Source organism: Mustelus asterias, chromosome 4 (genome assembly GCF_964213995.1).
Source record: "Mustelus asterias chromosome 4, sMusAst1.hap1.1, whole genome shotgun sequence".
In the NCBI taxonomy this organism is placed as follows: domain Eukaryota; kingdom Metazoa; phylum Chordata; class Chondrichthyes; order Carcharhiniformes; family Triakidae; genus Mustelus; species Mustelus asterias.
The window spans coordinates 109,208,328-109,220,804 of record NC_135804.1 but is presented as its reverse complement, the minus strand read 5'-3'; the positions used below and the strand labels follow the sequence as shown (position 1 = coordinate 109,220,804).

Sequence of the window (12,477 nt, the reverse complement as noted above, 5' to 3'; positions counted from 1 at the left end):
GTATCCCATGAGCCTTAACCTTCTTAACCAACCTGCCATGTGGGACTTTGTCAAATGCCTTACTGAAATCCATATAGACGACATCCACGGCCCTTCCTTCATCAACCGTTTTTGTCACTTCCTCAAAAAACTCCACCAAATTTGTAAGGCACGACCTCCCTCTTACAAAACCATGCTGTCTGTCACTAATGAGATTGTTCCGTTCTAAATGCACATACATCCTATCTCTAAGAATCCTCTCCAACAACTTCCCTACCACGGACGTCAAGCTCACCGGCCTATAATTTCCTGGGTTATCCCTGCTACCCTTCTTAAACAACGGGACCACATTCGCTATCCTCCAATCCTCAGGGACCTCACCCGTGTCCAAAGAAGCGACAAAGATTTCCGTCAGAGGCCCAGCAATTTCACCTCTCGTCTCCCTGAGCAGTCGAGGATAGATGCCATCAGGCCCTGGGGCTTTGTCAGTTTTAATGTTCCCTAAAAAACCTAACACTTCCTCTCTTGTAATGGAGATTTTCTCTAACGGGTCAACACCTCCCTCCGAGACATTCCCGGTTAACACGCCCCTCTCCTTCGTGAATACCGATGCAAAGTATTCATTTAGGATCTCCCCTATTCCCTTGGGTTCTAAGCATAATTCCCCTCCTTTGTCCCTGAGAGGTCCGATTTTCTCCCTGACAACTCTTTTGTTCCTAACGTATGAATAGAATGCCTTAGGATTCTCCTTAATCCTGCCTGCCAAGAACATCTCGTGACCTCGTTTTGCCCTTCTAACTCCCCGTTTGAGATCTTTCCTACTCTCTCTGTATTCCTCCAGAGCTCCATCTGTTTTCAGTTGCCTGGACTTAACGTACGCCTCCCTTTTCATTTTAATCAGATCCTCAATTTCCCTGGTTATCCACGGCTCTCGAATCCTACCTTTCCTATCTTTCCTTTTTACAGGCACATGCCTATCCTGCAGCCTTATCAATAGTTCCTTAAAAGACTCCCACATGCCAGACGCGGACTTACCCTCAAACATCCTCTCCCAATCAACATCCACCAATTCCTGCCTAATCCGGCTATAGTCAGCCTTCCCCCAATTTAGCACCCTGCCCGTAGGACAGCACTCATCCTTGTCCATTACTATCCTAAAGTTAACAGAGTTGTGGTCACTATTTGCCACATGTTCCCCTACCGAAACTTTGACGACCTGACCGGGCTCATTTCCCAGAACTAGGTCCAGTATAGCCCCCTCTCTAGTCGGGCTATCTACATACTGTTCCAAAGAACCTTCCAGTACGCATTTTACAAATTCCTCCCTGTCCGGTCCCCCAGCTCTAAGCACTTTCCAGTCTGTGCCAGGGAAATTAAAGTCCCCCACTACAACAACCCTATGTTTTCTGCACCTATCCAGAATCTCTTGACATATCCTTTCCTCCACTTCCCGTGGGCTGTTGGGTGGTCTGTAGTACACCCCCAGCATAGTGACCGCACCCTTCCTGTTTCTGAGTTCCACCCACAGCGACTCAGTACATGACCCCTCTAAGTTGTCTACCCTCTGCACCGCGGTAATATGCTCCTTAACTAATATCGCTACTCCCCCACCTTTTTTAGCCCCTCCTCTGTCTCGCCTAAAACACTTATACCCCGGAATATTCAGCTGCCAGTCCTGTCCTTCTTTTAACCAAGTTTCCGTCACCGCAACCACATCCAAATTCCGCACAAGCATTAAGGCCCTAAGTTCGTCTGTTTTACCCGTTACACTCCTCGCACTGAAGATTGATGTGGTCACATGATACATGTGACAAGGTAATTCTCTGATGTGTCAAAATGCACCTGAATGGGAAGGACTACCAGCATCAGTTTGGCAAGCACCTAGAAGAATTTTGTATGAGTGAATAAATTTGATTACGGCCCACAACAGTTTAAATTCCAATGGATGTGACTTGTCTTACCAACGAAAAAAATTACAGGCAGCTTCAACAGTATGTTAGGAAGGATCAGAAGTTTTATTAAATAATAGAATGACCAAATGTTATTATGAGGGAACCACTGATACTGCAGTTTGTTAATTGTTGCTCATTCTCATAAGTAATGGAATAAATCAGCTAATTAGAGATTGTAATTGTGATTCCTTAATAGAATGCTGCAATTGTGATTTTTCCCAAAGCAGTTAAGAAAGTCAGTTTTGATAGACAAGCCTGCACTTTCTATGAACTGAAAATTAGTATTATATTTTAAATATATGATGTTGTACCACCACAACAATGAATCCCGTATAATAGATTACACTATATAGTATGGAATACTCATTGGCGTAGCTTTCAACTTTGCGTGGTAGTGTAAAATTCGATAAAATATACAGTGCAGGCAATTCAACCAAAATAATGCACCATATAAGTCTCCTACCATACCATCTGCATAATTTCAGCCTTTCAGCATAACTTCCTATTTCCTTTTCTGTCAAGTACTCATCTGATTTCCTAAGTTATTTGCTTCAACTACATACTGTGGAAGTGAATTCCACATTCAAACCACTCTTAAATAAATAAATTGCTCTGTATTTCCCTATTGGATTTATGGTCCCTTGTTTTCAATTCTGCCATAAGTGGAAACATTTTTATCACATCATTCCTGGTCATTCCAAGTTAACCTGTTAGTAATTTTAAAGACTTATATCAGGTTTACTCTTTTCTAATGAAAAATACCTCAGCCTGTTCAATCTTTCCTGAAAGCTGCAATTTCTTAGTTCTGATGCCATCCTGATAAATATTTTTTGCACTTTCCCCAGTGCTGCTATATGCTTTTTATAGTATGGAGACCAAAACTGTGCACTGAGATTTAAGTGCAGCCTGACTAGGCTAACATAACTCAAGACTTTTAAATTCTGTAGCCCTAGAAATAAACCCCAGTGCTGTATCAACATGGGAAATAACCTGTCTGCTACTCATTTTTCATTTGTCCCAATTTTATTTCCATTGACTTCAAGTATTGTTTCTCACTGAGAACAGTATACAAAAGGTTAGTGTAAAACTTCAAATGTTAACGCTACAATAGAATGTCCAAGAACAAAACTAACAGGAAGAAAAGATAAAGAATAAAATGAGCAATAGGCTACTGTTCAATTTGGAAAAGAAACTATAAATAAACACTTTATAAACTGAGATACAATCAAGTACATACATAACTGCAAGATCAGTTTTGTTGGGAGAAATGTGTGGGGCTGATTTCAACGAATCCCAAATGAAATGAATTTGTCCACCTTTTATCCACTTCATAATCAAGGCCAATAAATTATTAAATAATTGTTCATCAACTTGCATTTATATAGGATCTTTTAACATAGGATTATATCCCATCATTTTTGGAAGTCTAAATCAGAGGCAAGATTTTTTTTTCTTTATTTTTTCATGGGATGTCAACCTCACTGGCAATTCCAGCATTTGTTACACATCCCTAATTGCCCTTGAGCTGAGTGGCTTGCTAGGACATTTCAGAGGGCAGCTAAGAGCCAACGATATTGCTATGGGTCTGGAGTCACTTGTAGGCCAGATTTCCTTTGTAAAGACATGTCAGTGAACTAGTTGGGTTTTACATCAATCAGTGATAGTTGTCATGGTCACCATTACTGAGACTGATTTTTAATTCCAGTTTGTTTAATTGAATTTAAATTCCACTGGCTGCCATGTTGGGATATGAACTCACATCCCTAGAGCATTAGCCTGGGCCTCTGGATTATTAGTCCGGTGGTAATACCACTATACTACCACCCCTGTCTTTCTGTCCTATCCACTTTGAATTCTTTGGTGTTCCAGAAGTACTAAACCCAGTATTTTGTAATATTTTAGGAACATTATTTTATTATGTTTATCACAATTTGTCTCCTCATCTCTTCAGCATTTGCTTTTAATGGAAGAACTAGAAGTTGTAAGGAAAGAGCCCGATAGTCCACATAGTGCCGTAGAGTTTGTGAACGCTAGCTTGGCATGGGAAAAGAGCAGTACCTCCTCCTTAGAGTGGCAATCAAACTTAAACAAGAATGAAATAAAGAAGATAAAAGAAAAGGAAAAAGTGCTGAACAAGAAAAAGAAGAATGTGTATGTTGAAGGTGACCCAGAGAGCTCAGTTGCTGAACAAAATGACCATCTGTTACTTGACACTAAAATGCAATTTGACCGTGACAACGTACATGTAAATTTATCATCTCCAAAGCTCAAACTTCAGAGTGTCTTGCACAACATCAACCTAACGGTGGAACAGGTATACTTACTAACGTTTTCAAGATGCTATGCATCAGAATTCCTGTTCTAAGTCTTTGATTTTCTTTTGTTGTTCCTCAGCAGAAATATAACTTTGTTCAATATACTTTTAATGATGAATGCTTGTGATTATCAAGGATGTGATCGCCGGGAATGAGACAGTTATTTAACATCTGGTCAGGTACAGCATGGCTGACTGCTAATTAAAATGCCCTCATTAATCTTTCAATAATGTGCCTTAATCCCAAAATTTATATAGTTCCCCTATCTATCATACCAATGTGATGGGAAATGTTAGTAACACAATATGTAGTGAATCATTGCAAAAGCAGAATACATGTCAAATACGAGCAAATTTCCCTTAGTGTTGTTCATGGGAAATAAAATCATAATGCTATTGAATCAGGAAAGAAGCACGATATCACACAACTAAAATTTACTGTCCTGATAAGTGGAATTATTTCCTTTTTAGGTCAACAATTGATCAGTGTTTAATTTTTGTTTATCAGAGAACATTGGCAATTGGAAAGTGTTCTAAATTTCAGGCTGCAGGTGAAGAGAACCCCATCCTTAAAGGACTGTGTTTGTTTCTCCTTCTTTGTGAATATTTTAAAAAACTTTTATAGCACCTTGTACCATATTGGATATAATGTCTGGGGGATAGTGTATCTATACCTGTATTTCTGCATTGCTCAGAGTGACTTGGAGGATACATTGTTTTAAAAAGGGGTATTATGGCATGTAATACATTTTGAGACTTACTGATTTATAGTTATACAGTAATTAAAAATAGAATTAATTATTGGAGACTGAATGCTGAATATTTCCATGGCAAAGTATGCATACATGGCCTTAGTTAAATATTGGCTTACTTCTGTGATCAACTTTTATGTGATCAACATTTATCTTACCTCTTGAAGACCAAGGCTTGACAGAAAGATGTACCAAGGTTATAGCTAGTAATCATAACAAGGTAAAAAAAAAAGCAAATGCTGGAATTCTGAAATAAAAATGGAAAATACTAGAACTACACAGTCAGTCAGCATTGGTAAAGAGAAAAGACAGGATGTTTTGGATGTACTTTTCATCAGACTTACTTTGCTAAAATGGTCCCTAGTCCCACTGGCCCATATCCTTCCTTCAGCTTGCGAACACAGGGAAATAAAAAAAGGATGCTTGCATTTGAGTGACATCAGAAAGCTGTGAGTGTCTATGTTTGGATGTAGAATGTTAGTTAAAAGTTACTGGACGGAATTTTCCCATCCTGCCTGCCATGGGAATTATAGTGGGTGGGATTCGGACCATATAAAGGTCCATTGACCTCGGGAAGGATTTTCTGGCTTTGGGGTGAACGTGGCCAGAAAATCCCGCCCACTGTGTTTAATCCAGCACTGTTGATTATTTTGGATTATAATAAAACAAGTTATAATGATTTAAATAAGTGAGTTCAGTCATTAGTTGGGGGTATATGCAAAGACATTATAGCTAGTTCACACATCGGGGGATGGTGCACATTATTACATCCCTTGAGCCCTGCTATTATATAAAAAAATATTGGGCAGTATCAGTCAGCTTCAGCATATAATGAATATTGGATCCAATTATAAGATTGTTTGACATGACCGAACATGAGAATGTACACCAAAACCAAAATTCATAGTAATAACACATGTATCTCAGAAGCTATACTATCTGGCTGTTTGAAAGGAAACCAGCAAATCTTGACAATTTCTATGCCGAATCTATTTTTTTTTCACTTTAATCCGAGCAAATGGATTAGTTGTATCTCTTGTTACTACCTTTTATCATTATGGAAGGTACACTGACTTATCTTAACTGCTGAAGGTTCTAAACCAATTCTCTGATGTTCAGTTTACTTTAATGCTTCAAAGAGTTGCGACAACTGTTGCTCCATGGATTTAAATAGCTGCAATTCAAAGAAGAGCTGTCATTCAAATAATCATTCAATCAAACGACTTTGGTTGAATTCTGTAATATGATTCCTCTTTAAAGCCTATAATCTTGGAGATAGGTTCTTAAGGTCAAACCATTTACATCAATTTAGGCTGTGGACGTCAAAATTATTGTAACTAATTTTATATGGCGATTGAACTTGAAATGATAGTAATCAAACTGAAACAAGACCAAGAATACTGATATTTTGTTATCTGATTGATAATGGATTCCTTCCTTAATATATCAAATCCATGATGTAAAGCAGAATCAACTGTTTATGTTTGCGGGATTTTTTAAGTACATAACCAATTTATGAATGAAAAGACCACTCAAGTTGCAGAACAGGTGCCTTTTTTCGTATGTGCTCAGATGAAGTTGTTGGAAGCACTGTGGAGTGTTGTTGGAGATCTTTTGTGGCAGTTGGTGATTACAGTCAGGGAGGCAGTGGAGTACCAGTGGCAGTCGTTGTAGTACCTTTTCGTCTGCAACATGATTGGCAGATACAAAAGTGTAAGTTTTGCGAGAAAGGAGGGGGAGGTCTCTCCAATGAAGGCCCTACCTACCATTTAAAGAGCAATACTCGTACATTCAAATGAGCCAGCAGCAATGTATGAGGAGGCTCAGATTTTCCCAGCAAGCTTTCCTGGACCTGTGCAACCTCCTTCACCCTTGCACTAAAGAGAGGACAGTTCTCCCAATGGCTATGAAGGCCTGAGCATTTATGTCTTTAACAGTAGTGTGAGCATTGTGAATATCTCACAATTTGAGGTTCATTCCACCATGCAAGCAGTGTAGACCTACAACAAAAGCCAGGGAGCTACCCATAATATCGGGGAGCAGACAATTGGCCTGCTAAACATTGCTTCCACCGAGACCTCTTGGACGGGTCTTTGGGGTAGAAGGCCAGAGGGAGACTCCCAGTTTGTCACAGTGTACCGCTTCCTCAACAGCCAGACCATTATGAGGGCACAGCCATTACCTCCTGCCAATCAGAAGCCATCTCTAGAGAGGAGAAAGACGACTGGGAGGTGGAAATGAGATAGGGGGCAACATGGATTCCATGCAACTATATATAGCAAGAGAGAGCAGACTGTGAGGCTTAGTTTCACCTGAAACTTCAAATTTTTCCGTGGCAAAAATAACCCTGTCTAATCTTTCCCCCTTTCTCAATCATTGCCCAAACTGCTGCCAGTGACCCATGAATCAAAATCTATTTATTGCCACATCAATCTTTCAGCCATATCTCTGATCTTGTTTACCCAGTGCTCTCAGCTGCTGAGAACAATAGCAATCCCCCTAAGAGTATAGAGGGTGTAGAAGGGTTGACGAGGGACGGGCTGTGGATGTCGTCTATATGGACTTTAGTAAAGCGTTTGACGAAGTCCCTCATGGTAGGTTGGTGCAAAAGGTTGAATCTCATGGGATAAAAGGGGGAGGTGGCTAGATGGGTGGAGAACTGGCTTGGCCACAGAAGACAGAGGGTGGTAGTGGAAGGGTCTTTTCCCAGCTGGATGCCTGTGACTAGTGGTGTTCCGCAGGGCTCTGTATTGGGACCTCTGCTGTTTGTGATTTATATAAACAATCTGGAAGAAGGTGTAACTGGGGTGATCAGTAAGTTTGCGGACGACACGAAAATGGCTGGACTTGCAGATAGTGAGGAACATTGTCAGAGGCTACAGAAGGATATCGATAGGCTGGAAATTTGGGCAAAGAAATAGCAGATGGAGTTCAATCCAGATAAATGCGAAGTGATGCATTTTAGTAGAACTAACGTAGGGGGGAGCTATACGATAAATGGCAGAACCATAAAGGGTGTAGATACGCAGAGGGACCTGGGTGTGTGTGCAAGTCCACAGATCCTTGAAGGTGACGTCACAGGTGGAGAAGGTAGTGAATAAGGCATATGGCATGCTTGCCTTTATAGGACGGGGCATAGAGTATAAAAGTTGGGGTCTGATGTTGCAGTTGTATAGAACGTTGGTTCGGCCGCATTTGGAATACTGCACCCAGTTCTGGTCGCCACACTACCAGAAGGACGTGGAGGCTTTAGAGAGAGTGCAGAGGAGGTTTACCAGGATGTTGCCTGGTATGGAAGGGCTTAGTTATGAGGAGAGATTGGGTAAACTGGGGTTGTTCTCACTGGAAAGACGGAGGATGAGGGGTGACCTAATAGAGGTGTATAAAATTATGAAAGGCATAGATAGGGTGAACGGTGGGAAGCTTTTTCCCAGGTCGGTGGTGACGTTCACGAGGGGTCATAGGTTCAAGGTGAGGCGGGGGGGAGGTTTAACACGGATATCAGAAGGACGTATTTTACACAGAGGGTGGTGGGGGCCTGGAATGCGCTGCCGGGCAAGGTGGTGGAGGCAGACACACTGGGAACGTTTAAGACTTATCTAGATAGCCACATGAACGGAGTGGGAATGGAGGGATACAAAAGAATGGTCTAGTTGGGACCAGGGAGTGGTGCGGGCTTGGAGGGCCGAAGGGCCTGTTCCTGTGCTGTATTGTTCTTTGTTTGTTCTTTGTTTGTTTACAGGCCAGTGAGCCTCACATCTGTAGTGGGTAAGTTGTTAGAAGGTATTCTGAAAGACAGGGTCTACAGGCATTTAGAGAGGCAAGGACTGATTAGGGACGGTCAGCATGACTGTGAGTGGAAAATCATGTGTCATGAATTTGATTGAGTTTTTTGAAGGGGTAACCAAGAAGGAAGATGAGGCAGTGCAATTGCCATTGTCTACATGGACTTTGTGATGTGGAGATGCCGGCGTTGGACTGGGGTAAACACAGTAGGACGTTTAACAACACCAGGTTAAAGCCCAACAGGTTTATTTGGTAGCAAAAGCCACACAAGCTTTCGGAGCTCCAAGCCCCTTCTTCAGGTGAGTGGGAATTCTGTTCACAAACAGAGCATATAAAGACACAAACTCAATTTACATGAATAATGGTTGGAATGTGAATACTTACAACTAATCAAGTCTTTAAGAAACAAAACAACGTGAGTGGAGAGAGCATCAAGACAGGCTAAAAAGACGTGTATTGTCTCCAGACAAGACAGCCAGTGAAACTCTGCAGGTCCAGGCAACTGTGGGAGTTACAAATAGTGTGACATGAACCCAATATCCTGGTTGAGGCCGTCCTCATGTGTGCGGAACTTGGCTATCAGTTTCTGCTCAGCGACTCTGCGCCGTCGTGTGTCGCGAAGGCCGCCTTGGAGAACATGGACTTTAGCAAGGCCTTTGACAAGGTACTGCATGGTAAGTTGTTGCATAAGGTTAAATCTCACAGGATCCAGGGTGAGGTAGCCAATTGGATAGAAAATTGGCTTGAGAACAGAAGACAGAGGGTGGTTGTAGAGGGTTGTTTTTCAAACTGGAGGCCTGTGACCAGGGGTGTGCCTCAGGGATCAGTTCTGTGTCTACTGTTATTTGTAATTTATATTAATGATTTGGATGAGAATTTAGGTGGCATGGTTAGTAAGTTTGCAGATGACACCAAGATTGGTGGCATAGTGGACAGTGAAGAAGGTTATCTAGGATTGCAATGGGGTCTTCATCAATTGGGTCAGTGGGCTGATGAACGGCAGATGGAGTTTAATTTTGATAAATGCGAGGTGATGCATTTTGGTAGATCGTTCCAGGGCAGGACTTATTCAGTTAATGATAGAATGTTGGGGAGAGTTATAGAACAAAGAGATCAAGGGGTACAGGTTCATAGCTCCTTGAAAGTGCACAGGTGGACAGAGTGGTGAAGAAGGCATTCAGCATGCTTGGTTTCATTGGTCAGATCATTGAATACAGGAGTTGGGATGTCATGTTGAAGTTGTAAAAGACATTGGTAAGGCCATAATTGGAATACTGTGTACAGTTCTGGTCACCCTATTATAGAAAGGATATTATTAAACTAGAAAGAGTGCAGAAAATATTTACTAGGATGCTACCAGGACTTGATGGTTTGAGTTATAAGAAGAGGGTGGATAAACTGGGACCTTTTTCCCTGGAGCGTAGAAGACTTAGGGGTGATCTTATAGAGGTCTATAAAATAATGAGGGGCATAGATGAGATAGATAGTCAACATCTTTTCTCAAAGGTAGGGGAGTCTAAAACTAGAGGACATAGGTTTAAGGTGAGAGGGGAGAGATACAAAAGGATCCAGAGGGGCAATTTTTTCACACAGAGGGTGGTGAGTTTCTGGAACGAGCTGCCAGAGGTAGTAGTAGAGGCGGGTACAATCTTGTCTTTTAAAAAGCATTTTGACAGTTACATGGGTAAGATGGGTATAGAGGGATATGGGCCAAATGTGGGTAATTGGGACGAGCATGGTGGTTAAAAAAAGGGTGACATGGACAAGTTGGGCTGAAGGGCCTATTTCCATGCTGTAAACCTCTGGGACTCTATAATTATACTTTGCCTACTACGACCATATACTTCCTCCACTTGAATGACTCCCCCGCACCATGGTCAGCCTCCCTACAAACAATTGCAAGGGCTGAGACTCCTTCATTGCTACCTTCCGAATTCTCATACCTGCCTCTCTTGCATCCTCCTGTCTCTGACAATTGACCAAATCTGAAGTACCTAAACTAAGGTACTGCCTCCTGGAACAAAATATCCAGTTGCTTTCCCCCTCCCTGATGCATCACAGTAGCCAAAGCATGGACTGCAGCTCCTCAACTCTGAGCCAAAGTTCCCTGAGCTGCAGACACTGCAGATGTGGATGTTATGGATCAAACAGGTGTTCACCTACCTCCACATGCTGCAACTTCAGTACATCATCTGCCCTGCACCCTTAATTGTGTTTTATTTAACTAAGTAGGTATTTAAAGTTAGAAATATCACTCAACAATTATTTGTAGTGTTGTGATCCCAGCTGATGTTACTACTAGACAGTCAGGTCCCAGAATGGATCCTAACTTTTATTTTTTGTTTAGAGACATAGATGAACAGAGTCACAGAGCTGCCAATTAACTTCTAACAAGAGAATCAAGCATTTATTAAACAAGAAAAGATTAACTATAATTCACTACTCCCTCACCCCAGCTGTACCTTTACAGATATATACAGCTTTTAAAGATTAACACAAGTTACAAAATCTATTTTATACTCTAATGTCCTCAGTAAGTACACAGTCCATGTAAACCAACAGGCAAAATGTGGTCAGACACACCACACTCTGAAACCAAGTGCCACTTAAAACACTTTCTGTGGATTTCTCATTAACCCCCCCAGCTACTTGTCACACTATGAGCCAAATGACCTCATTGGAACTTTGGCTTTCACACTCTCCACCCTTGAAAAACACACTTTGAAATCTTCTCCCAAGCCTTGGATGCCTTCACCAAGGATCTGCATCCAGGATTTCAACCTCACCTTTCAGTGTTCTTCTGCCCTGCATTGCCATGTACATTCAAGCTTCCACACATTTTTTCAGGTACCCAGCCATGCCAACACAATACCATTGCTTCACAGGCTATATTAAAGTGTCATCAACCTTTTCACCTCAGATGTCTGGTTTCTCGTTAGCTGAAGTCTCCAGGTCTGAACCTTGCAGCCCTATAACTGGGAGGCTCTCTCTCTGCTCCTGACTTCACTGAACAGAACCGTTTTCCAAATTTCTGTTCTTTGTCCCTTTAACTTCCTGGAACTCACATTCCTTGATTTCTGAGTGTTATTTAGCTTCTGGAACTTATTTCCGCCCCTCTATATTGTCCTATATGTACTACAGCTTCTGTGGAAAGCTTCTTAATTACCCTTTAGCTAAGGGGCACTTTAGAGTTGGTAAGTAGTCCACCACACTCTGAGATAGATCCTAAACATTCATTGTGTTAAAGTGTTTTTCTCAGGCCACCATTGCTTCTTTTGACAATTATCTTCAATCTTTGCAATTTGTTTCTTATTTTTTTCTCCAATGGGAACATTGTTCGCTATCTATTCAACCAGATCCCTCATGGTTTTAAATACCTCAATAATGTCTTTTAGTGAAGGAAATCTGCAATCTTCACCTAGTCTAGCCTACATGTGACTCCAGACCCACAGCAATGATGTCTCTTAACTGCCCTCTGAAATGCCTCACAAACAACTCAGTTCAAGGATAAAAAGGGATAGACAACAAATGTTTGGCCTTGCCAGCATTGCCCAAATCCCATGAAAGAAGATGTTTTTAAAAATCTTCCCTCAACCTTCTTTTCTCCATGGAGAACAATATCAACTTCCCAAATCTTTCTATGTAACTAAGTACCTCATCCATTCTTGTGAATCTTTTGTGCAACCTCACAAAT

General features: G+C 41.4%; 1 protein-coding gene across 12 annotated transcripts in view; it reads left to right on the top strand.

The window, feature by feature from the left end:
• Positions 1 to 12,477, top strand: part of LOC144492932 (ATP-binding cassette sub-family C member 5-like) — a 179,325-nt gene that overhangs the window by 82,449 nt on the left and 84,399 nt on the right. For all 12 annotated transcript variants that reach the window (XM_078211591.1, XM_078211589.1, XM_078211586.1 and 9 more), the window contains one exon: positions 3,883 to 4,245. In XM_078211591.1, coding sequence (XP_078067717.1) covers positions 3,883 to 4,245 — 363 coding nt within the window. Of the gene's footprint in view, positions 1 to 3,882; positions 4,246 to 12,477 lie in introns of those variants that run through there.